The 27,692-nt window shown below is 46.8% G+C and overlaps 1 protein-coding gene across 1 annotated transcript in view; it reads right to left on the bottom strand.

Annotated features, from left to right (window-relative positions):
• Nucleotides 1-27,692, bottom strand: part of LOC135012655 (signal transducer and activator of transcription 1-alpha/beta-like) — a 328,629-nt gene that overhangs the window by 159,876 nt on the left and 141,061 nt on the right. The window contains exons 7-9 of the mRNA XM_063952569.1: nt 19,531-19,616; nt 10,857-11,005; nt 8,925-9,083 (exon numbers count right to left, since the gene is read on the bottom strand). Coding sequence (XP_063808639.1) covers nt 8,925-9,083; nt 10,857-11,005; nt 19,531-19,616 — 394 coding nt within the window. The remainder of the gene's footprint in view (nt 1-8,924; nt 9,084-10,856; nt 11,006-19,530; nt 19,617-27,692) is intronic.

Raw genomic sequence — 27,692 nt, 5'->3', positions numbered from 1 at the left:
ACTGTTGTTGAATTTCCAAACTTCAATTGAATATACTTTTGGCGAATTGCCGCATTTGTACCATTGCAGAAATGTCGAATTTGACAAATGTCGAATTTCAAAAAGTCGAATTTGGCAAGTCCGTTTTTTTGACGGAAAGTACTGAATTGCATTGTCGATTTTTTTTTTTTTTTTGCGAAAATGTCCCATTTTTCGACATTTTCGGGAATTCGACCGCAATTGCATATACCCCAATATGTACTATAATTGTAAAAAGAGACTAAAATATAATCAGTTGAATAGACAGGTCACACAGATATATTTAAAAAATTATACAGAGGACCCACACCCAAAAGAGAGCCATCAAATTTGTCCCAACCAAAGAAGCTTAGGTACACATTAGAATAGGCAAAAGGTTTCATACACAGTTGGATGAATTCTCAAACAGTATTTTCATTCAACCCTTGTGGATTAAGATTTTGCATGTGAAGAATCCAAGCAGACTCTTGTCTGCATAGGATTCTAAATCTAGGAATATGTTCTAATCCTACTAATTGAAGACCTGTAGGACCTCCAGCATTATGTTTGGCAAAATGTGTATACTATGATTCAGATTTTAGTTTTGAATATTCCTGTGTTCCTTAAATCTTACTTTCAAGGAGTGTGCAGTCTGACAATATAGTAGAGGTGACAGGTACAGCTCAACAACTATATAACATACAATGTAAGGACAAGAAAGAAACGGATGGAAAAAGTTAAAGGCTCACATTTCTGTGCACTGAAGATGAAACAAATCTGTCCAGAACAGAGCATTATTTATTTATTACCAGTTACTTTTATATCGCACACATATTCCGCAGCGCTTTACAGTGAATGTTTGCCCATTCACATCAGTCCCTGCCCCAGTGGAGCTTACAATCTTTATTCCCTATCACATGTATACACAGACACATTCACACTAGGGTTAATTTTGTTGGGAGCCAATAAAACCTACCAGTATATTTTTGGATTGTGGGAGGAACCGGAGTACACAGAGGAAACCCACGCAAGTACGGGGAGAATATACAAACTAGGGCCATGGTGGGAACTGAACCTATGACCTCAGTACTGTGAGGGAGTAATGCTAACCATTACACCATCCGTACTGCCGTACTAAAAGAGAATCCTCTTTTACACAGAAATGTTGATGAGAAAGCTTATATGGGTCATACAGATGTAGCCAGCCTGATTACGGGTGCGAATAGTTGCACCCGCGATTGGTTTTTCTCAAATCGTGTGCATGTCTATGTGCGACTTTTTGCACCCACGGCCTATAGACAATGCATTACGTGAATGCAGGTGAAAATAGTCGCAGCTGGCCGCACATAGAGCATGATTCAGCATGGATCGCAAAAACCAAATCTTTCTCTAATGGGCAAAACCATGTGCAGTGCAGGGGAGACAGATATAACATGTGCAGTGAGAGTTAGATTTGGGTGGGGTGTGTTCAAACTGAAATCTAAATTGCAGAGTAAAAATAAAGCAGCCAGTATTTACTATGCACAGAAACAAAATAACCCACCCAAATCTAATGGGCCCTACACACTTGAAGATATAAATGAGCGATATGAACGAGAACTCGTTCATATCGTTCAGTGTGTAGGCACCAACGATGAACGATGCGCGGCCCTACGCTCGTTAACCGTTGGTGCCGTGTCGCTTATGCATGCAGGCCAATATGGACAATCTCAACCATATATGCATGCATTGCTATGGAGCCGGGTGACGGCGGAGTGAACAAACTTCACTTCCCACCACTCTCTCTCCCCGCCGCCGGGTCGCCCGTCTGCCGTATCGGCCGTCGGGCAGCTCGGCGGCGGGTCGCCTACCGTGTAGGGGGCATAACTCTCTCTGCACGTTACATTTGATCAACCTGCAGTGCACATGGTTTTGCCCATTAGAAAAAGATTTTGCTTTTGCGATCCATGCTGAACCAGGCCCATAGTCACTCCCGCGATGCGTGCATATCGCACAGGTTGCATGTGGATAATATATGAAAAGAAAGTTATTGCAAAACTAACCTTCGTTAACTCTTTTTCTTCTAGGTCCATGGGATCCACAGGGTTAACCTTGGGTATGATCTGGTAGATACCAGGAGTGGCACCGAACAATAAAGCTTTGTGAGCCTCCCAGGATGCAGTGGGATCCCCTCCCTCCATACCCCGCCCCCATGCTCAGGCACTTCAGTTTTAGTTAACAAGCCCAAAGCAGGAGCTGGAGAAGGAGAGAAGAAAGTATGGTACACTCAGAAAATCACAATCTCATAGAAAAGAGAAGGGAACTGGTGACCGTAAAGGCAACCCATTGGAGCATGGTGTGTCAGGGTAGGCGCCCTGTGGATCCCATGGACCACGAATAAAAAGAGTTAATGAAGGCAAGTTTTACCATAACTCTTTCTTTTCTTCTTCGGGGTCCATTGTCTGCACAGGGTTAACCTTGGGATGTCCCAAAGCAGTTGTAATAGGAAGGTAATGCTTCTAAGCTGAAAGAAGAACTTGGCGGCCAAAGGTCACATCTTGAGAGGCAAACGTATCAAAGGCATACAACCTAAGAAACGTGTGTGCAGAAGACCATGTAGCAGCCTTGCATAACTGTTCCCGGTGTGCTGGCCACGAAGGACCCACAGAGCGAGTAGAATGAGCAGATACTGTACTTGGAACAAGAATATCAGCCAGCGTATAAGCCTGTGAGATGGTCATGCAAAGCCAGCGTGCTAAAGTTTGTTTATTAGCAGGCCAGTCCCCCTTGTGGAATCCATAGAGGATGAATAAGTCATCTGTTTTCCTAACAGAACTAGTCTGGTCCACGTAAATCATAAGAGCACAGACCACATCAAACAAGGCTTCCTCTGGTGAGAGACCAGGTTCCTGGAATGCTGGTACCACAATTGGTTCATTGATATGAAATTTAGAGACTACCTTAGGTAGTCACATTTAGTCCTAAGGACCGCCCGGTCCTGGTGGAATATCAGAAATAGGAAGTGATAAGAGAGAGCTACCAAATCAGAGATTCTATGGGCTGAAGCAATAGCTAGCAGAAAACGAGTCTTGGCGGTGAGCCACTTGAAGTCTACTGTTTTCAGTGGTTCAAAGGGACTGCGTTGTAAGGCCTGAAGAACCAAGGAGAGATCCCACTGAGCAACCGGAGGGACAAATGGAGGCTGTATCCAGGGTACCCTCTTAAGGAAGGTACACATGTCCAGCAAAGGAGCCAGTCTCTTTAGGAACCACACAAACAAAGCTGAGACCTGGACATTGATAGAAGCCAGGCGAAGACCCATGGCGAGCCTGCATGTATGAAGGCTAACAGTCTAGGGATCATAAGAACCTTAGGGTCGTAGTGACAATGAGCACACCATTGAAAATAGGAGTGCCAATGCGAGCAGAGGCTGGGTTCCTAGCCTGAAGCATAGTTTGAACTACCGCTCTGGAGAAACCTTTGTCCTTTAGGAGGGATGTCTCAAGAGCCACGCCAACAAAGACAGGTGAGGCAGGTCTGGATGGAGGCAAGGCCCCTGGGAGAGCTGGTCTGGACAAAGAGGTAGAGGGAAGGGCTCATCTATGTAGAGATCTAGTAAATCCGTGAACCAATGGGTCCCCCAGGGGAAGGCCCGTCCCGTCAGGTTGAGGGTTTGTCCTCTGGCTTGGTAGTTGGACGTCTGGTAGCCTAAGTCTGTTTGGTTTTGGGTTTGGAGGTCTTGACCATGCGAGACCCTTGCGTGAATGTCTGACATTTTGCCTTGTCTGGCTGACGAAAGGACCGAAAGGATGAAAGCCGAGGCCGTACTGATGAGGCTGGTGGCAGGCAAGCTGTCTTAGAGGTTGCCAGTTTCTCTACAATATTGTCAGGTTCCGGGCCAAACAGGAGTTCGTCCGTGTATGGCAAGGCTTCCAGGGCCTTTTTTGCGTTTGTATCTGCTTTCCAGGAATGGAGCCACACAATGCGGTGAGCTGCAATGTAAACAGCGGAAGCCTTAGAGGACAACAGAACTGTAGAGACACCAACAGATATCCCGCACCAGTTTTATAGGTAGGTACTCAGATGGTTTATCCCCTCTCAGAATTAAGCATTTAGTAATATAAGCTATACAATATCTATTTATTTGCTCTGAGGTGCTAACGCACTATTCACAAGGAGAATCATCGACACAAAGAAAAGAAGAGCTCAACCGTGGGTGCACTGGGACAACAATAAAAAGTTCAATCTTTATTGGTATACATGAAAAAAAAATTGCATAATGTGAAATAAGGTGAAATTTACAAAACAAAAAAATAATAAAGGGTGAAATTATAATAAAAGGTATATTAAAATAGAATGAAATAGTCAAAGCTACTATAATACACTGTGGTAGAGAGAAACTTTTTAATAAAGGCTGTCACGCCCCTCTACCAATAAAGGCTTAACAGCCCCGCTCAGGAGTGATTGTAAATGTATATAGTTGTTTTATTTATTGGTTGCAAGTAATTCTCATTAAACTCGTAGATGATTTGTACCGTCTCTAATGGTAATATCTCGTTACAAGTGTTTCCAAACGCCAACGTGCGCTTCACATGTCTGCTTCTGCCCTGAAGAAGCAGACATGTGAAGCGTGCATTGGCGTTTGTCTAGCTACTTCAAATACACTGATACCGCTCATTAGGAGTGTTAGAAAATTATTGATAATGTTCATTTTTTATATGTTGTTTATTTAAAATGTGTCAATGGATGTAGATATCTGCGCTGACAATCATTCCCCACTGAGACTCATTTAGCTCAAACCTGCAGCACTCACTGCATATGTGATATTCTAAATACATCTAGAATTACAGAATTATAGTGCAGTAAATGTGACTGATTTCCACAGCTGGTGGTCTGCTTAATAACAGCCCGTGGTGCAGAAAAAGGTCACTGTGCTGTGTATACATCTATACATACTAATACTGTAACTATATGAGCAGTCTGCAGTACTGTGGACTCACTAGCTTAACAGCCACCCATTACCACAGCTGGTGGTCTGATTAGTAGCAGCCCTTGGTGCAAAAAATGGTCACTGTGCTGTATGTACATGTGTACATTAAATAACTACCACTCATCTTAACGATGTAAATTTAATAACATACTGCATAACATACGTTGGGAGATTGTCAGCCATTAGGTCACATTCATTGAACATTTAGTAGATTCCCTGTCAGACGAGTACCTGCTAATAAAAAGATCAGTGTGCACAAACATATTCAAGTTATCTGACCTACTGAAGGTGTATGGTCTATGCATAAAAAATCTGCCTAAGGGGCTGGTCATTCATTACTGTTAAATTATTTATGCCTAATAACCAAACACATAAGTCTAGTCCAGACTGTAACAGTGTATCTCTGAATCACGTGATATTACCATTAGAAACGGTACAAATCATCTACAAGTTTAATGAGAATTTCTTGCAACCAATAAATAAACAACTATATACATTTACAATCACTCCTGAGCGGGGCTATTAAGCCTTTATTAGTAGAGGGGCCTGACAGCCTTTATTTAAAAAGTTTCTCTCTACCACAGTGTATTGTAGTAGCTTTGACTATTTCATTCTATTTTAATATACCTTTTATTATAATTTCAGCTTTTATTATTTTTTTGTTTTGTAAGTTTCACCTTATTTCACATTATGCAATTTTTTTTAATGTATACCAATAAAGATTGAACTTTTTATTGTTGTCCCGGTGCACCCTTGATTGAGCTCTTCTTTTCTTTGTGTCGATGACAACAGAACTGTGTCATCACATCGTCAACAGAGCTGCCTCACCAACGTAATGGGCTGCGTCTCTGATATAAGTAAATAGAGACAACTGGTCCTTGGTGCGATCAGACGTGAAACTCTGTTCAAGGTTGTCAGCCCAAGTCTCTATGGCCTCAGCCACCCAGGCCGTAGCATAGAAACATAGAATTTGACGGCAGATAAGAACCACTTGGCCCATCTAGTCTGTCCCTTTTTTTTAATCCTTTAGGTAATCTCAACCCTTTTAGCAGTAACCGGTCTGGCCGTTGTTCCTATGAGGGAGTACATGGACTTAAGACACATATCTAGCTGTCTATCCGGCAGCTCCTTAAGGGAGGATGCAATCGGGATAGGAAGTAGTGAACTTTTAATTAAATGTGTCACATGTGCATCCACCGTAAGTGGAATCTCCCACTTTGTACAATCTGCTGATGGCAGCAGATAAAAGGAGCTGAGCTTCTTAGGGACTGTAAATATCTTAGTGGGAGTTTTCCATGCTTCGCTCAAACTACCTTCTGCCGTTTGCGCAGAGGATCTTTAGTAGTAGGAATGTGAGTAGTAGGAGTGAGAATCTGGCCGTCCTAATTAATACAGCCACGTGAAATTTAGGTGGGGCCTCCTCATCCCCTGAGGGGGATTCAACATCTGAAACTTCAACATGAACAGCAGTAACAGATGATTCTTCTGAATCAGAGAAGGGAGTAGACTGTGAGGAAGACACAGCACGCTTAGATGTAGAGGGTGTAGGTATTGTACCCTGACCCTACATCATGACCTGAAATGCAACAGAGGAAGCAGCCAAACTCTGTATATAGTGAGAGAATGAGTCTAACCATATAAGAGGGACAGGCGGGACTGATAAACAGGCTATAATTACTGTTGAAATCCCATAAGGGGAGCCATTCAGGGCTGCAGTGGTTGTGGTATACCCATAGGAGGAGCCACAGGTGGAGTAGCAATATGGTCATCTATTTTTGTCAGCAACATAGTAGAAGATGCCCATGGGGGTTCTTGCACTAGTGCTGGAGGGGCTGAGATGCTGGGGGGGGGGGGGGGGGGGGGCACCAGAAAGGCTATGTACTGACCATCCTGTCACATGTCCTGAGGTAAAACCTCCATGTTACAGGTTTTACATGATACCAATGTAGAAGTCCCTGTCTGCTTGGTCTTAGATTTGTTAGACATAGCAGAAATACAGTGTACACACAAATATGACAATGTGCAGCGTGTAACAATGATAGTATGTGACCAAATGAACACACAATATACAGTTATGCAGTATAGTGTGGCAAATTTAATCCAAAACACACCAGTTGTCAAGGGTTATGTGAGAGAAAAAGTGGAAAACAATTAGAGAGTAAGAGGTAAAAACATGCAGCAGTACTAGCATAAGTCACGTACAAAGCAGAATTAACAATTTAACTACAATGTGCACTGAAATCAACTGCTGCTCCGTAGAAGAGGCTTGCTAGGATGCAGCGCTTTGTATAATCTGCTATGTGGTAGAGGTATCCAGGGAGATTCTGCCCACCGCTCCTAGAGACCTGCAGAGCTCAGAGAGCCCAGCGTCTCTCTGTGGAGGAGGATGAGGGAGGAGCAGCCCAGGGCAGGAAACAGCTGTGGAATGGCACCATGGGCTGGGGGAGGGTCCGCTGGGGAAGCACTGACCTACCCTATGCTGAATGTCACCACCGGTTCTCATGGCCTGTCTGTGTCCCCAGTGCCAGTATACATTAAAGCCCTGGTGGACTAGTGCAGCCACAAGAACATTTAATGGTCTGGGAGCACCTCAGCATCACTGGTCCTCTCCCTCAGCGGTATATGGACTGCGCAATACGTGTCCCTCAGAAATCCGATTGCAGTCCTGGGTACCCCTGTGCCTCTGCTAGTGAAGATGTATCGGCAGAGGTCCCGCCGAAATCACGCACCCAGATTTGGTGCTGCGGCCTGGTGATTGTGTTGGAGCATCAGCGCTGGCTTCCTCTTGGACTGCCAGACACTGATTATTCAAAAGACACAAGAAAAAAATAAAAATGTAACAGTCAAAAAGTAAAAGCTTGGGCTGCAATGTGCAGCCCTTGTTCTGGGTGACCAGCTCCATGTTGACACCGGAAAAACAACTGAAGTGCCTGAGCATGGAGGTGGGGTATGAAGAGAGTGGAGCCCACGGCATCGAGGGCGGCTCACAAAGCATTATTGTCCGGTGCCAGTCCTGGTCTTCACTAGATCATACCCAAGGTTAACCCTGTGAAGAGACCATGGACCCCAAAGAAGAAATACAATTAAAAATTCCTTATGTACAGAGATGTAGCCAGCCTCATCTGTCCTGGAATGCGTATGCACGTGCGCAACGCTGCGACTATTTGTACCCACGATCGAATAATGCATTATCTATGGGCTGCGGGTGCAAACAGTTACACATAGACATGAACATGTCAATAATTTGTCAATGTTGACATGTTGCGTGCTAATAATACGAACATGTTGATAATATGACTGCGTACTCAATAAATCATTCTATTACAGGCCATAAGGTCAGCAGGATTACAGAGAGTCTACAGGGGTGTTCAAGAACAGAACACTAATATTTAGGTTTTATTTATTGCTTATACTGGACATACACGATACAATCATCTGCGCAATCCATCCGATACCAGCGGATCAGGCAGATATTTGCAGCGTGTATGCGGGTTACCGATCAGGTAATATCGATCAGTCAGACATGCCGGATCGTCCAGCATGTCCTTCCAATTCAATATTATTAAAGTGTCATGGCGGCTGCATCGGGCAGTGTATGCCCTGCCGCGGCTGACTGACAGATATTTCCCCTGTTCCTTCACATAGGAAGGAACAGGGAAATGTCTCCTCCCTGGGGATGGCGTGCCAATATCACGGCCAATACAATGTGAGAGATCTTACAATGTATGTCAGAGTCTGATAAAATGCCAGTCGCTCTGACAGGCATTTTATTTGCCGTGTATGCCCAGAATTAGTGGAAAAACAAATGGCAGATGTAAACATTTGTAGAGTCTGGTAATACAAGCCTAATGGAATAATATCATATAGCACTGGGCTTCCATAAGGTGCTTCACTTAGTGGAATTGAAATGACATGGCATATATCTGGATTGCACCCCTAGCCAGTATAGAGCACTTACTTCTGTACAAGGCAATGTAGCATTTCAAGCAGTCTCTGCTGCAGCTGTTGAGGATCCGTTTTCAGGGGATCTCTCTCATATGATACCTGCAGTGATAGCTCACTAAGAATGCACAGGAGACGTTTCAGCTGCAGGAAAACTTCCACTGTCTTTGTTACCCTGAATTATGAAATGAAGCAGTAGGAAGTTAAAGACACTTTCACGTAATGCTTTACAATGACTATGATTCGATATGTTGATTGCTGATGGATATACTACTAAAGCATAGCAGACAATAAAATGAACACACTGTGTAAATGAGGGACACCAAGCAAACTGAAAGTAAGAGGACTTGTGCAATAATTTAGCAAAATCCCAACCTGATCAGGCCATGTGCAAAACTGCTGGATTGCCCTGACTGCTTAACCTTATGGCTGCAGAAAGACACCTTTTAGAGAGGGATGCCTGTTGGAGTGCTTGGATCATCTTGCTAATGTTTCAATGAGCAGTGGTGTCTAAGGGGATGCTAGCACGGACAGGGCCGGATCTAGGGGGGGGGGGGGGCGAAGGGGGCGACCGCCCCCCCTAACACAGTCATAGCCATGCCCACTTTTGAGCAGAAGAGAGCTCTCCGGGGAGAGCCTGAGGCAGAACGATGTGCTGCAGCTTATACCACAGCAACACAGAGGAGCCAGGAGAGCAAGGGTTACAGAGCATTTGCCCCTCACTTGCTGGTGTGTGGGTACTAGGGCTAATAAATACAATTACACCATAGCACAGTCACATGTACATAGAACAATCACAAAGCTCTATCTCAGTCGCACTCAAAAAGTTCAGTCAGAATTGAGAGGAGGAGGAGTTAGGATTGCAGATGGGAGGAGTTGGGCCTGTAGAGGGAGGAGTCAAGATTAAACAGTAAACCGCCCCCCCCTAAAGAAAAGTCTAGATCCGTCCCTGAGCACGGACCCCCCGTGGAAAAACAGTAGTACCACAGGGAAACAGTGGGCAGAAGTGCATACTTTTTATAGCTATGCAGTAGCAGAAAGTGCAAGAAAAAACAAGGGAGTAGGTTCAGTTCAATACACTGCAAATTGCAACCCGTGGCTCAAACATCCAGTAGAACTACAATCAGTCTCACAAGACCTCAATAGAGCAGGATATCAGAGTCAGGTTGCAGAAGATAAACCACTCATCATACCCGACAATTACCATTTGCAAGTTCAGTCATGCAAAGATCCTGGGCAATGGACTTCAGCTGATCTAGACAGCTGAACCAGCCTTCAGCATTTTCTCACCAGCCTTCAGCATGTTGTAGCATTACTTGCCTAATACCAGGAGTGTATGATGGTGACGACAATCACTCACAGAGCACAAGTGGCTGGCCAATGGTTCATGAGCACAACACTGATGTTATCCATAGTGTACGAGAAATATGCTGTATGCCACTGCAAGATTCCCGACCCTGGTGTACTTAATGACACAGTGTGTGCACCATTTCCATTTTTGTTTCACTCCCTGTAGTATTTTATTTATCATAGAGAAATAAATTTCTACTGCAGACTGGAAGACGACGGGAGGAGGATCCTGTCTTTGTTTTGTTTTTCTTATCCTATATAATAAAGGCTAACGCTGCTCCTCACCTCTATGGGGGATTCAAGGGTTTTACGTACTGGTGGGCACGCACAGCTGTCAGCGCTGACATTACTGTTATGTTGTTCTGCCATTTTGACTGGCTGGTAACTAGTTCTTACTAAATGTACACAGGGCACTATGTAGTAAAGAGGCAAATAAAAATCAATGAATAAGAAGAAAAAACTGAAAAAAATAAGAAAAAGCTTTTAGAGAATAAGAGGCCAGACCAATAAATAGTAAAGAAAAAACAATACTGGTTATTTAAGCCACATATTAACGAGAAAATCCTGGAACCACTCCGTGTCACTAATTGTAACTTACCAAGATTCTAATTGCTTGAGACTGGTGTCTGTGTCAGCGCCAATGCATGAAAGCTTCTGCCTGTGAAGCCACTCCATTATTTCTTGATCCAGAAAGCCAAAAAGGGTTTCACAGAGACCAAGCAGTTCTTTTACTTGGTCCAGTACCTCCTACAGTACACAAACAAATATATATATTTCATAATATACTTTATATATGTGTATATATTGTGCCTCTGTGCATAATCTAACCTCGTATGCACTGTTGGATCACTTGTGAGGAAGTGGAAGCTGCATCACACCAAGCACTCACTGCCTAGACATGGCCATCCCTCAAAACTCAGCATCAGAACAAAAAGGAGACTTGAGAGGGAAGCCTCAGAAAAGCCAACTATGGCCCTCATTCCGAGTTGTTCACTTGGTAATTTTCTTTACAGCGCAGCGATTTTCCGCTAATTGCGCATGCGCAATGTTCGCACTGCGACTGCGCCAAGTAAATTTGCTAAGAAGTTTGGTATTTTACACACGGCATTACGAGGTTTTTTCTTCGTTCTGGTGTTCGGATTGTGATTGACAGGAAGTGGGTGTTTCTGGGCGGAAACTGTCCGTTTTATGGGAGTGTGTGAAAAAACGCTGCTGTTTCTGGGAAAAACGCGGGAGTGGCTGAAGAAACGGGGGAGTGTCTGGGCGAACGCTGGGTGTGTTTGTGACGTCAAACCAGGAACGACAAGCACTGAACTGATCGCACTGGAAGAGTAAGTCTCGAGCCACTCAGAAACTGCACAGAAAAATCTTTTCGCAATATTGCGAATACTTCGTTCGCAATTCTGCTAAGCTAAGATACACTCCCAGAGGGCGGCGGCTTAGCGTGTGTACTGCTGCGAAAAGCGGCTAGCGAGCGAACAACTCGGAATAAGGGCCTATATCTTTGAAGGAGCTACAGAGTTTAACAGAATGAAGGTGCAAACCCTATCAAGATCTCTGCATGCACCTGGCATGTATGGGAGAGTGGCTAGATAGAAGCCATTACTGAAGAAAACCCACATCAAAACATATTGGGGAGTTTGGCAGAAAACATCAGAGTGACCCAGATAAAATCCTGGATAGGATTATGTGGTCAGAGGAGACAAATTGTGAATTTGTTTTTATCACAATTCAGAACGCTGTGTGTGGAGTAAACATAACACCGTACATTCTTCAGTAAACGCTATTCCAACTGTGAAGTTCAGGGTGGCACCATAATGTTGTGGGGATGCTTCTCCTCAAAGGGGACTCAAAGGCATTATCTTGTTGAAATTTAAAGGACTGAAGGATGATGCAAAATACAGAGATATACTGCAAGACAACCTGCTTTATTCTTCTGAAAAGTTTGGGGGAAAAATCACCTTCCAGCAGGACAATGACCAAAAGCACAAGGTCAAGGCTACCTAGTGTGGCTGAACAACAAACATGTAAACGTTCTCCAATCACCATGTCAAAGTCCAGATATCAATCGAATTGATAATCTGTGGCACCATATGAAAATTGCAGACCACATGCATTATCCAACCAACCTGAACAATGTGGAACAAATCTGCAGGGGAGAACAGACAAAACCGACCCCCAAACAATGCACAAACCTGGTAGCAACTTATCCTCAACAGACTTTTACTCATGCAGATAGTAGACATGCAAAAAGTTTCAGTGTATAGACAGAATAGTTCTGACACACAAGAAGGAAGAATACAGCACTGTTCACCATACACATAAAATGACTCTGTATTTTATATACATAAAATGAGTGATAATAGTTGTAAGTGCCGTGGCAGGCAGCATTCTGATCAGTCCACAATATGGTTGCCTCCCTGATCAATAGGTGAAGGAGACACAGTAATCATACCCAGCAGAGCAATCCGAATATATGAATTACATATATGGCAGAGGTTAAAATATAGAAAGTCTGGATTTCCAGTTTTCATGCTTTACATTTTTATAAAACCTTCCTGAAAAATCTCTGCAAAAAGTTGGTTTCTCCAAAAAATAAGATTTTAAACCTACCGGTAAATCTTTTTCTCCTAGTCCGTAGAGCATGCTGGGGACTCCGTAAGGACCATGGGGTATAGACGGGCCCCGCAGGAGACATGGGCACTATAAAGAACTTTTAGTATGGGTGTACACTGGCTCCTCCCTCCATGCTCCTCCTCCAGACCTCAGTTAGAGAACTGTGCCCAGAGGAGATGGACAATATGAGGAAAGGATTTTGTTAATCTAAGGGCAAGATTCATACCAGCCCACACCAATCATACCATATAACCTGGAATATACGCAACCAGTTAACATTATGAACAAAAAACAGTATCAGTCAAAGACCGATCACAACTGTAACATAACCCTTATGTAAACAACTATATACAAGCATCCTCTACGGACTAGGAGAAAAAGATTTGCCGGTAGGTTTAAAATCTTATTTTCTCTTACCTCCTAGAGGATGCTGGGGACTCCGTAAGCACCATGGAGATTATACCAAAGCTCCAGACCGGGCGAGAGAGTGCGGATGACTCTGCAGCACCGACTGAGCAAACGCAAGGTCCTCATCAGCCAGGGTATCAAACTTGTAGAATTTAGCAAAAGTGTTTGAACCCGACCAAGTAGCTGCTCGGCAAAGTTGCAATGCCGAGACACCTCGGGCAGCCGCCCAAGACGAGCCCACCTTCCTAGTGGAATGGGCCTTCACTGAATTTGGTAACGGCAATCCAGCCGTAGAATGAGCATGCTGAATCGTGTTACAGATCCAGCGAGCAATAGTCTGCTTAGAAGCAATCTTGTTGGCCGCATACAGGACAAACAGAGTCTGTTTTCCTAACCCTAGCCGTCCTGGCTACATAAATCTTTAAGGCCCTGACTACATCCAGGGACTTGGAGTCCTCCCAGTCCCTCGTAGCCACAGGCACCACAATAGGTTGGTTCATATGAAATGAAGAAACCACCTTAGGCAAAAATTGAGGACGTGTCCTCAATTCAGCTCTATCAGCATGGAAAATCAAATAGGGGCTCTTGTGGGACAAGGCCGCCAATTCTGACACCCGCCTTGCAGATGCCAAGGCCAATATTATGACCACCTTCCACGTGAGAAATTTTAAATCCACTGTTTGAAGAGGTTCAAACCAGTGAGATTTCAGGAAAACTTAACACTACGTTAAGGTCCCACGGTGCCACTGGGGGCACAAAGGGGGGCTGGATGTGCAGCACTCCCTTCACAAACGTCTGGACTTCTGGGAGAGAAGCCAATTCCCTCTGGAAGAATATAGATAGGGCCGAAATCTGTACCTTAATGGAGCCTAACTTCAGGCCCATATCCACTCCTGTCTGTAGAAAGTGGAGAAACCGACCCAGATGGAATTCTTCCGTAGGAGCCTTCTTGGCTTCACACCAAGATACATACTTCCTCCAAATACGGTGATAGTGCTTTGCTGTCACCTCCTTCCTAGCCTTCATCAGAGTAGGGATGACTTCCTCCGGAATACCCTTCCCAGCTATGATTCGGTGTTCAACCGCCATGCCGTCAAACGTAACCGCGGTAAGTCTTGGAACACACATGGCCCCTGCTGTAACAGGTTCTCCCTGAGAGGAAGAGGCCACGGATCTTCTGTGAGCATTTCTTGAAGATCTGAGTACCAGGCTCTTCGAGGCCAATCTGGAACAATGAGTATTGTCTGCACTCTTCTTTGTCTTATGATTCTCAATATTTTTGAGATGAGAGGAAGAGGAGAAAACACATAGACCGACTGAACAACCACGGTGTCACTAGGGCGTCTACTGCTACTGCCTGAGGGTACCGTGACCTGGCACAATACCTCCGAAGCTTCTTGTTGAGGCGTGACGCCATCATGTCTATTTGAGGAATTCCCCAACGACTTGTTATCTCTGCAAAAACTTCCTTATGAAGTCCCCACTCTCCCGGATGGAGATCGTGTCTGCTGAGCAAGTCTGCTTCCCAGTTGTCCACTCCCGGAATGAAGACAGCTGACAGAGCGCTAACGTGATTTTCCGCCCAGCGAAGAAACCTGGTGGCTTCCGCCATTGCCACTCTGCTCCTTGTCCCGCCTTGGCGGTTTACATGAGCCACGGCTGTGACGTTGTCTGATTGAATCAGAACCGGTAGATCGCGAAGAAGATTCTCCGCTTGTCGGAGGCCGTTGTATATGGCCCTTAATTCCAGTATGTTGATGTGTAGACAAGCCTCCTGGCTTGACCATAATCCCTGAAAATGTCTTCCTTGTGTGACTGCTCCCCACCCTCGGAGGCTCGCGTCCGTGGTCACCAGAACCCAGTCCTGAATGCCGAACCTGCGACCCTCTAGAAGGTGAGCACTCTCAGCCACCACAGGAGAGACACCCTGGCCCTGGGGGACAGGGATATTTTCTGATGCATTTGTAGATGGGACCCGGACCACTTGTCCAGAAGGTCCCACTGAAAAGTCCTCGCATGAAACCTGCCGAAGGGGATGGCCTCGTAGGCTGCCACCATTTTCCCCAGAACTCGAGTGCATTGATGAACAGACACTCTTTTTGGTTTTAGCAGGTCTCTGACCATGTTCTGGAGATCCTGGGCTTTATCCAATGGAAGAAAAACCCTCTTTTGTTCCGTGTCCAGAATCATGCCTAGGAATGACAGCCGAGTCGTTGGAACCAATTGTGACTTTGGCAGATTGAGAATCCAACTGTACTGTTGCAGCACTTTCAGGGAGAGCGACACGCTCTTCAGCAATTGGTCTCTCGATCTCGCCTTTATCAGGAGATCATCCAAGTATGGGATAATTGTGACCCCCTGCTTGCACAGGAGCACCATCATCGCCGCCAATACCTTGGTGAAAATCCTCGGGGCCGTGGAAAGCACAAACGGCAACGTCTGAAACTGGTAATGACAGTCTTGTACAGCGAATCTCAGGTACTCCTGAATAGGGGGGTAAATAGGGACATGAAGGTATGCATCCTTTATGTCTAGTGACACCATCAAATCCCCCACTTCCAGGCTGGATATTACAGCACGGAGCGATTCCATCTTGAATTTGAACTTTTTCAAGTACAGGTTTAGGGATTTTAGATTTAAAATGGGTCTGACCGAACCATCCGGCTTCGGGACCACAAACAGGGTGGAATAATACCCTTTTCCCTGTTGGACCAGGGGAACCTTGACCACCACTTGCTGTTGACACAGCTTTTGAATTGCAGCTAACACTACTTCCCTCTCTGGGGGTGAAGCTGGCAAGGCCGACTTGAAAAATCGGCGAGGGGGCACCTCTTCGAATTCCAGCCTGTAGCCTTGGGAGACCATGTCCATCGCCCAAGGATCCACATCTGAAAGCATCCAGATCTGGCTGAAAAGTCGAAGGCGTGCCCCCACCAGTGCGGACTCCCTTAGGGGAGCCCCAGCGTCATGCGGTGGATTTTGTAGAAGCCGGGGAGGACTTCTGCTCCTGGGAACTAGCCGAAGCAGGTGTTCTCTTTCCTCTACCCTTACCTCTGGCAAGGAAGGAGGAGCCCCGACCTCTTCTGGACTTATGCGACCAAAAGGACTGAATATGATACTGTCGAGTTTTCTTTTGCTGTTGGGGGACAAAGGGTAAAAAGGTAGATTTACCCGCGGTAGCTGTGGCAACCAGGTCCGCGAGCCCCTCCCCAAACAACACTTCACCCTTGTAAGGTAAAACCTCCATATGCTTCTTTGAGTCTGCATCACCCGTCCATTGGCGGGTCCATAGAGCTCGTCTCGCAGAAATCGCCATGGCATTGGCTCTGGAACCCAGCAGCCCAACGTCTCTTTGAGCGACCCTCATATATAAGACTGCGTCTTTAATGTGGGCTAAGGTTAATAAAATGGTATCCCTGTCTAGGGTATCAAGGCCAGCTGACAAGGGGGTTTATTTACTAATATTCGTGTTTTTGCCGTTTTGAAGGGTGTTTGATCTCGAATGGTATCGGGTGCATTTTACTGCAACTTTTTGAATCCTGACACGGTCATTCACTAAGTTGCCGAGTTTTGCACATTCGTTTTTTCAGATGTCGATGTGATTCGTAATATCAGGCAGTGTTTTACGGGAGTGATGAGTAAACACTGCCTGACAAAACACAAGGAATCCCGGCCGGATCTGTGAGATCCGTGCAGGGCTTCATTGTGTACCTTAAAAAGGTCATTAAAGTCTTAAAAAAAGTTAGAAAAAATTGCGTGGGGTCCCCCCTCCTAAGCATAACCAGCCTCGGGCTCTTTGAGCCGGTCCTGGTTGACAAAATATGGGGGGGGAAATGACAGGGGTTCCCCCATATTTAATCAATCAGCACCGGGCTCTGCGCCTGGTCCTGGTTCCAAAAATACGGGGGACAAAAAGCGTAGGGGACACCCGTATTTTTGAAACCAGCACCGGACTCCACTAGCTGGGGAGATAATGCCACAGCTGGGGGGACACTTTGATATCGGTCCCTGCGGCCGTGCCATTAAAACCCCAACTAGTCACCCCTGGCCGGGGTACCCTGGAGGAGTGGGGACCCCTTCGATCAAGGGGTCCCCCCCCCCCCTCCAGCCACCCAAGGGCCAGGGGTGAAGCCCGAGGCTGTCCCCCCCCCATCCAAGGGCGGCGGATGGGGGGCTGATAGCCTTGTTAACAAAATGTGAATATTGTTTTTAGTAGCAGTACTACAAGTCCCAGCAAGCCTCCCCCGCAAGCTGGTACTTGGAGAACCACAAGTACCAGCATGCGGTGGAAAACCGGGCCCGCTGGTACCTGTAGTACTACTACTAAAAAAATACCCCAATAAAAACAGGACACACACACCGTGACAGTACAACTTTATTACATACATGCACACCAACATACACACATACTTACCTATGTTCCCACGAGGCTCGGTCCTCTTCTCCATGTAGAATCCTAGGGGTACCTGTGAAAAAAATTATACTCACATAATCCAGTGTAGAATCCGACCTTTGAATAATCCACGTACTTGGCAAAAAAATAAAACAGAAACCCGACCACGCACTGAAAGGGGCCCCATGTTTACACATAGGACCCCTTTCCCCGACTGCCAGGACCCCCCCTGACTCGTGTCAAAGAGGGTCCCTTCAGCCAATCAGGGAGCGCCACGTCGTGGCACTCTCCTGATTGGCTGTGTGCTCCTGTAGTGTCTGTCAGGCAGCACACGGCACAGATACAATGTAGCGCCTATGCGCTCCATTGTAGCCAATGGTGGGAACTTTGCGGTTAGCGGTGAGGTTACTTTCGGTCAACCGCTGACCGCAAAGTTCCCACCATTGGCAAAACATCTTTTATTGCAATAATCATGCAGTGAATACTTTTTGCCACCCTTGGGTGCAATTTAGCATCATCGTAGTCGACACTGGAATCAGAATCCGTGTCGGTATCCATGTCTACTATTGGGGACAGGGGACGTTTTTGAGACCCAGAAGGGCCCTGTGACCCAGTCCAATCCGAGGATTGACTCCCTGATTTCTCCCTGGACACTGCGTTTTCCAGTCTCTTATGTAATGAGGCCACACTTGCATTCAACATATGCCACAGGTCCATCCAATCATGCGTCGGCGTTGCCGACGGAGACACACTACTCATCTGCTCCACCTCCTCCTTGGACGAGCCATCCGCTTCAGACATGCCGACACACACGTACCGACACCCACACACACACAGGGATATATCTATAGGGGGACAATTCCCCAACAAGGCCCTTTGGAGAAACAGAGAGAGAGTATGCCAGCACACACCCAGCGCCAACTGACACTGGAATAAACCCAGACAGCGCTTTTATATATATATATATATCTCAATGCTATACACTCACTGCGCCAATAATTGTGCCCCCCCCCCTCTTTTCCAGCCCTCTGTCACCGAGTTCAGCAGGGGAGAGTCCGGGGAGCCAGCTTCTCTGCAGCTTCTGTGGAGAAAATAGCGGCGGGCTTCGGTCCCGCTGTAATTTTAAAAAAATGGCGGGGGATCTCTAGATTTACTGCCCAGCAGCCTAATGTGCCCTGAAATGCCAGTCCGGAGGTTTATTGCTGCCCAGGGCGCCCCCCCTGTGCCCTGCACCCATCAGTACCTGTTCTGTGTGTGTAGCGTGTGGGAGCAATGGTAACGCTGCGCGCTTACCTCAGTGAAGATCTGAAGTCTTCTGTCGCCTTGAAGTCTTCTTTTCTTCTTATACTCACCCGGCTTCTATCTTCCGGCTCTGCGAGGCGGACGGCGGCGCGGCTCTGGAAAGAACGGCGGGGTGAGACCTGCGTTCCGACTCCCTCTGGAGCTAATGGTGTCCAGTAGCCTAAGAAGCAGAGCCTATCATTTAAGTAGGTCTGCTTCTCTCTCCTCAGTCCCACGAAGCAGGGAGCCTGTTGCCAGCAGTGCTCCCTGAAAATAAAAAACCTAACAAAATTCTTTTTCAGAGAAACTCTGGAGAGCTCCTCTGTAATGCACCCTATCTCCTCTGGGCACAAAATCTAACTGAGGTCTGGAGGAGCGGCATGGAGGGCGGAGCCAGTGCACACCCATACTAAAAGTTCTTTATAGTGCCCATGTCTCCTGCGGAGCCCGTCTATACCCCATGGTCCTTACGGAGTCCCCAGCATCCTCTAGGACGTAAGAGAAAAATGCATTCTAAACAATTAATGTGTTTTTAATTATTACAAAAAAATATCTGAGATCCACAAATTCTAACCCTGCGTTTCTTGTCCAGCTCATTGAGTTGGTTTTGCAGTTCCATTTTCTTTTTCTGTATATATGGTGCTGGAGCATGTTCAGAAGCTGTAACAAAATAAAGGATATAGGTCAATGCTGCGTTTACATAAAAATGTGCAATTTAGCGGAAGCCTTTTTAAAATCCACACACAACCAAAAAATGTTTAACAAAACCAATAAAATGCTCCCAAAACAAAAGAAAAAAATAGGAATTTAATACCTGCCGGTAATTCCTTTTCTCCTAGTCCGTAGTGGATAGTGGAGTCTTGTACTTTAGTACCATGGGGTATAGGGGGTCATTCCGACCTGATCGGTGCTGTGCGTTTTCGCACAGCAGCCGATCAGGTCGGAACTGCGCATACGTCGGCGCCGCAGTGCGCCGGCGCATGCCAGGCGGCTACGATCGCCTCTGTCTAATTGACAGGCAGAGGCGGTCACTGGGCTGGGGGGCGGAACGGCGGCGTTTGGCCGCCGTTTCGTGGGCGCGGTCCGGCCAACGCAGGCGTGGCCGGACCATGCAGGGTGCGGGCCGCAGCGGCTGCATGACGTCACACGCAGCCGCTGCGGGCCGTGGAGCGACGAGTAGCTCCTGGCCAACACGCTAAAGTTGCGCTGGCCAAGAGCTACTCCTAAAGTGCAAAAGCACGATGTGATGGGCGATGCGATGGGCGATGCTTTTGCACTTCTGCAGGGGGGGGGGGGGCGGCAGTGACATGCGGGGCGGGATAGCCCTGTGCTTGGTGTCCCCCCGCATGTCTATGATCACGATCAACTCGGAATGACCCCCATAGATCGGGTCCACTGGAGCCTGGCACTTTTAGTGTGTGTATGTGTGTGCTGGCTCCTCCCCTCTATGCCCTTCCTACCAGACTCAGTCTAGGAAAACTGTGCCTGAAGAGACGGACATACCACGAGAGAAGAACAATACAAAAGCGGTGAGCCAACAAGCTAACACACACAACCATAAACGAAAGGAGGGTGCTAACTACAACAGAGAATAGCAAAACCAACCATAACCCGGATAGCACAACTATCCCATCAACAGAATGGGACCGCAATGTCGGTCCAACCAAACACTTAAACAGGCAAGCAGGAACGAAGGACTGAGGCGCGCGCCCAGTATCCACTACGGAATAGGAGAAAAGGAATTACTGGTAGGTATTAAATTCCTATTTTCTCTTACGTCCTAGTGGATACTGGGGTCTTGTACTTTAGTACCATGAAGAAGTCACAAAGCTCCCAAACGGGTGGGAGAGTGCTGAGACCCCTGTAAAACTGCCCGACCAAACTGAAGACTATCCTTGGCCAAAGTATCAAACCTATAGAATTTTACAGAAGTGTTTGAACCAGACCAAGTAGCAGCTCGGCACAATTGCAGGGCCGACACACCCCGGGAAGCCACCCAGGAGGACCCCACCGACCTTGTCGAGTGTGCCTGAATAGACGTCGGCAAGGGCAGAGCCGCCGACGCATAGGCCTGTTGAATGGTCAACCTGAGCCAACGAGCAATAGATTGCTTAGAAGTAGGCCAATCTTGGAGGCATCATAAAGGACAAACAGCGAGTCAGACTTCCGATGACGGGCCGTCCTTTTCACATAAATCTTCAGAGCCCTGGCCACATCCAAGGACTCAGGGCCAACGGAAGTGTCAGACAACACCGGAACCACAACAGGCTGATTCACATGAAAAGATGACACCAGTTTAGGCAAAAATTGAGGACGGGTCCTCAGTTTCGCTCTGTCTTCATGACAAATCAAATAAGGGCTCTTACAGGGTAAGGTCCCTAATTTCGAGACATGCCTGGCACACGCCAAAGCCAATAACATCACCGTCTTCCAGGTGAGAAATTTCAACTCCATCCTATGTAAGGGTTCAAACCAGTCCGAATGGAGAAAGGACAAAACCCCATTGAGGTCCCACGGAGCTGTGGGAGGTACAAAGGGTGGTTGTATATGAAGAACTCCCTTCAGGAAAGTCTGTACTTCTGGCAACAGGGCAAGTTGTTTTTGGAAGAAAATAGAGAGTGCTGCAATCTGGACTTTGATGGAGCCTAAACGTAGGCCCATATCCACCCCCGCTTGCAAGAAAAGTAGAAAACGACCAATTCTAAATTCCACGGGAGAAACCTTTCTACTTTCACACCAGGAAACATAATTTTTCCAGATACGATGATAATTCTTTGACGTCACCATCTTCCTGGAGTGGACCATGGTGGAAATAACCCTGGAGGGAAGACCCTTTCTTGCTAGAATCTCCCTCTCGACTTCCAAGCCGACAAACGTAGCCGCTGCAAGTCTGGATAGACGAACGGGCCTTGCTGAAAAAGATCGTCTTGGAGCGGCAGAGGCCAGGGATCCTCCAGAGACATAGTCAGGAGGTCCGAGTACGACGCCCGTCGAGGCCAATCCGGGGCAATTAGAATTGCCTGAACGCTTTCCCTTCGTAGCCTTTTTATCACTCTTGGGATCAGCGGCAGAGGAGGAAACAGGTACACAAACTGGTACATCCACTGTGTCCCCTGCTACATCTCTCGTTCTGGAACAGTAACGGCATAGCTTCTTGTTGAGACGAGAAGCCATCAGATCTATCTGTGGACAGCCCCACCGGTGAATTATCTGTCCACGCCTGGAATGAATACGGCAGAAATGGCCCTTGCGATGGCCTCCGCCCAAAGGAGGATTATTGACACCTCTCCCATCACAGCTCTGCTTCTTGTTCCCCTTTGTCGGTTTATGTACGTCACTGCCGTGGCGTTGTCCGACTGAACCAAGATCGCCCGATCCTTCAGGAGATGAGAAGCCTGCAGAAGGGCATTGTAAATTGCCCTGAGTTCCAGGATGTTTATAGGCAGACCCGATTCCTGTCTTGACCATATTCCCTGGAACTGGACCCCTTGGGTCACAGCCCCCCAACCCCAGAGGCTGGCATCCGTTGTCAGCAGAATCCACAAGTGAATATTGAAACTCCTGCTCTCTAGCAGGTGAGGCACTTGTAGCCACCATAATAGAGAAATACGGGCTTTCGGAGATAAGGTCACTTCTCAATGCATGTGAAGGTGAGAACCCGACCATTTGTCCAGTAGATCCAGTTGAAATGGCCGGGCATGGAATCTGCCGTATTGGATTGCCTCGTAAGCAGCCATCTTGCCCAGTAAGCGGATGCAAAGATGTATGGACACCTTGCAAAGACTGAGGGCCGAGCGGACCATAGCCTGGATAACCAAGGCCTTGTCCATCGGAAGAAATACCTTTTGAGACACCGTATCCAATATCATTCCCAGGAACTGAAGACATTGGGTCGGTTCCAGGTGAGTTTTCTGAAAATTTAGGATCTACCCATGATCCGTAAGTAGGCGAGTTGTCAGATCGATGCAGTGCAGCAGCCGCTCCGTGGACACAGAATTTATGAGGAGATCGTCCAAGTAGGGGACTATGTTGACTCCCATCATGCACAGTTGCAGCATCATTTCCACCATGACCTTGGTGAATACCCTCGGAGCTGTGGATAATCCAAAGGGTAAGGCCTGAAACTGAAAATGGTCATCCAATATGGCGAACCTGAGGTAAGCCTGATGAGGAGGCCACATGGGAATGTGTAGGTAAGCATCCTTGACATCCAGAAACACCAGGAACTCCCCCTCCTCCAGAGCGGACACCACCGCCGCCCGCAGAGATTTCATCTTGAACTTGAACAACCACACGGGTTTAGAGACTTCAGATTCAAGATGGGGCGCACCGAACCGTCCGGTTTGGGAACGACAAAAAGACTGGAGTAAAAACCCATGTTGCATAATGGAGGAGGTACAGGAACCACCACCGCTGTCTGCAAAAGTTTTTGAATAGCCTTTTACAAGGAAAGTTTTGCTGCGGATAAAGCTGGTAAGCCCGACTTGAAAAATCTGTGAGGAGGGAGTGTTTGAAATTCCAGCCGGTATCCTTGGGAAATGAGGTCCCTCAACCCAAGGATCCCGGCAGGATGCCGCCCACGGTGGGTGAAGTGTTGAAGGCGTGCACCCACCTGAAATTCGCCTTGCTGCTGGGGCCAACCGTCACGCGGAAGGCTTAGCGGCAGGGGATCCGGTGGTCTGGTCCAGGGAGGTAGCAGCTGCAGGTTTACCGCACTTACCACGAGATCCTCTGGGGGTGGTAGAGACCCCTCGGCCCCTGCCTCTGAACCTTGCCACGCGAAAGGACTACAAGGAGGGTCCGGTGTAAGAACGTCTAGCAGGTGGCGCAGCCGACGGCAGATAGGTAGACTTACCGGCCGTTGTTTGGGAGATCCATTCATTTAAGTTGTCTCAAAACAAGGCATCGCCTTTAAAAGGAAGATTTTATACACCCTTTTTGGAATCAGCGTCAGCCGACCACTGACGTAACCACAGAGCTCTGCGCGCTGAAACAGCCATAGCAGTAGTGCGTCCATTTATCTTACACAACTCTTTAATAGCCTCACTCATAAAATTTGCAGCATCCTGTATATGTTGCAGCAGAGTAATGACCTCATCCCGGGGCAGAGAGTCCAAACCGTCAATAACATTACCTGACCACTTGACTACCGCCCTGGAAATCCACCCACACACAATTGTGGGGCGTTGTGCTGTGCCTGCTGCCGTAGATATTGCCTTGAGCGTGGTCTCAATCTTACGGTCAGCTGGCTCTTTTAGGGATATAGCCCCTGGTACCGGCAGTACCAATTTTTTGGACAGTCTGGATACAGATGTATCGACTGACGGGGGATTTTCCCATACCTACCTGTCCTCAGCAGGGAGGGAAAAAAGTAGATGAAAACCTCTGAGGAATTTTACATTTTTTTATCAGGGTTTAACCAAGCCTACCTGGCAAGGGAGTTTAACTCTTTAGACACCGGAAAAGTTACTGAGCTCTTGGGTCTAACATTAAAGTAGAACTCCTCATCTGGTTCCGCCTCCTGATCAGGTATGTGGAGAACCTCTCTTACAGCAAAAATGAGAGCCTCCACTCCAGGGGACAGAGAGCTGTCCTCATCCATATCATCATCATCCACATCAGGCTGATCAGAATCAGACGGAGCACCTGTGGCAGTGAGCATTTATGTGACACCACTGGAGGGGGCGGAGTAGCCTTCTTGGCATCTGCTGCTTTAGCCACACAATCAGTAGAGTGCTGTAATACCTGTCTCTCTTTTTTAGCTGCAGCTAATTCCGAGTTTACATTTTGAATCATGCTTTTGAAGCTATCTAACCAGTCAGGTGCCTGTGAGCTGGGTCCCTGTGGAGATAAGGAACATTGCTCACACAAGAGTGACTCCACTGAAGAGGGGGTAGAATTGCAAGCAGCACACATAACCATGTCAACAGACATCATACACAGAAGTAATACACCAATAGCCCACTGACCAACACTCCACACAAACCCTAGAGAGCTCCTGGAGTGACACTGAGGAGCGGACACAGAACACATCAGCACAATGTGTTGAATTATGTGTATGATCTGATACTAGTGCAGCGGAGCTACCGCTGGCGCGCTTCCCCCTTGCTATGACCCCCTGGTACCAGTTTACAATCCGCAGCAGCGTGGGTCCTGGAGGAGCAGCGTGCATGCAGCCATTAAGATCCGCAACAGCAGGAAATGGCGCCTTCCCGCCGCTGGTACCGCTCCGGGAAGCCCCGTCCCTAGGAATGGCGCGCGGTCCCTCTCAAGATTATACTGGCCACATACAAAACAGTAAAGCATGCATTGTTACAGTACACACAAAACCTTTTAAGACAGCGAGCACTGCGAGGCAACAGCCCTGAGCCAGTTTGACCGCGGCGGGCACTGCAGCTCCGGGCCCATGGCCGCCGCATGACTTGCCGCCAACACTGCACCGAGGACCCGCTAATCGGAACTCCGTTGTAACACTCACCGGACATTGTAACTTCAGCATCTGTTAGAGGGTGGCGGCTAGCTGCTGGCGTGGGCACACATACTAACGATGTGTGATCAGCGCCTCAGGAGCTCAGTGTCCTGTCAGCTGGGATTACGAACCATTAACCCTCAGGAGGTGGGTTTGGTCCCCCCCTCTAAGTCCCACGAAGCAGGTAGTCTGGTTGCTAACCAGAGCTACCTGAAAATAATAAACAAAAATAACAATAAAGAAAAAAATCTCTGGAGCTCCAGAGAAGTGCACCCGGTTCCTTGGACACATTTTTCTAAAATGAGTCTGGTAGGAGGGGCATAGACGGGAGGAGCCAGCACACACATACATATACTAAAAGTTTTAAAGTGCCAGGCTCAAGTGGACCCGATCTATACCCCATGGTACTAAAGCACAAGACCCCAGTATCCACTAGGATATAAGAGATAAAAAAAAGAGATTTAAGCCACACTAAAGTCTCTGATCAAAAGTACCTTCCAAGGAGCATTTCTGACTTGTGAAACCAATCAATGTGTGGTTGTAGTTTCGGGATATTGGGGACATGAATCATCCCTTTGGCCATTCCAATTTTATAAAACTAAATCCCGGTCGCCTACTATTCCAGTTGAATATTCTCAATGGAGAGGAGGGACTGAAGCAGATACAGTACATACTGTACATATGGGAGAGGAGACCATTTAAGGTTAGCTCATCCCAAGTATGAGGGTTGGAGACGGCGCCACCCCTGTAGCTCTAGTTGCTACAGGTTTAGTTATATTTGTATGGTTCAAAGATGAATACAGTATTAATGGCACTATACTGGAAACTACTGAGGAGGAAAGGGATCTAGGAGTCACTATTTCAGATGACTTAAAGGCAGGTAAGCAATGTAACAAGGCAATGAGGAAGGCTAGTCAGATGCTTGGCGGCATTGGGAGAGGAATCAGCAGCAGAAAGAAAGAAGTAATAATGCCACTGTATAGGTCATTGGTACGGCCTCATCTAGAATACTGTATTCAGTTCTGGAGGCCATATCTTCAAAAGGATATTAATACATTAGAAACTGTACAAAGGAGGGCAACTAAACTGGTGCATGGCCTACATCACAAAACATACCCAGAAAGACTAAGAAATCTCAATATGTATAGTTTGGAGCAGAGAAGGGAAAGGGGGGACATGATAGAAACTTTCAAATATATTAAGGGTTTTAACAAAGTCCAGGAGGGAAACATTCTCCAAATGAAGAGAAGCAATAGGACACGAGGACATGCACTGAGACTGGAGGGGGGGAGGTTCAGGGGAAATTTGCGGAAAAATTATTTCACAGAAAGGGTAGTGGACAAGTGGAATAGCCTCCCATCAGAGGTGGTAGAGGCTAAGACAGTAGAGCAATTTAAACATGCATGGGATAGACATAAGGATATCCTTACAAAGAAATAAGGATCAAATAAGGTTAGAGATAAAAATAATATAAAAAAAAAAAAAAAGGGGCAGACTAGATGGGCCAAGTGGTTCTTATCTGCCGACAAATTCTATGTTTCTATGTTTCTATGATGGCTTTTTGGGTGAATTGGACCCCTAAGTATGGGATACTCTATTAGCCCACTGAAATGGACTATTTCTACTCTAGGAGGGGCAGTTTAATTCATCGTTTCAAAAACATATTAATGGAAAGGCAAGATATAAAACTGTATACTTTTGTGTAGGAAAGGTCGCAATGACTGGGCCTAATTGGACAAACAGAAAAGGATGTTGTCAACAAAGGCTAAAACTTTAATTTTATGGTTACCAATGCAGATGCCTTTAAAGTCTTGCCTTTGCTGCAGGATATAGAGTACTGGGTCGAGGAACAAATGAAAACACAGACGATAACAGGTATATCGGTATCCGGACTCCAGGTCGACAACAAAAAGGTCGACACACCTTAGGTCGACGCCAATTGGTCGACACGCCTTAGGTCGACATGGACAAAAGGTCGACAGGAACAAGGTCGACATGGAAAAAGGTCGACATGACTTTTTCACAATTTTTTTCTTTTTTGAAACTTTTTCATACTTAACGATCCATGCGGACTACGATTGGAACGGTAATCTGTGCCGAGCGAAGGTACCATGCCCGAAGCATGGCGAGCGAAGCGAGCCATGCGAGGGGACGCGGTGCACTAATTGGGGTACCCGGTCACTCTACGAAGAAAACGACACCAAAAAAACCATAAAAAAACTCATGTCGACCTTGTTCCTGTCGACCTTTTGTCCATGTCGACCTTT

Source organism: Pseudophryne corroboree, chromosome 2 (genome assembly GCF_028390025.1).
Source record: "Pseudophryne corroboree isolate aPseCor3 chromosome 2, aPseCor3.hap2, whole genome shotgun sequence".
NCBI classification, from domain to species: domain Eukaryota; kingdom Metazoa; phylum Chordata; class Amphibia; order Anura; family Myobatrachidae; genus Pseudophryne; species Pseudophryne corroboree.
Note: the sequence above shows the minus strand (reverse complement) of the source record. Positions and strands in the feature narration are given on the sequence as shown.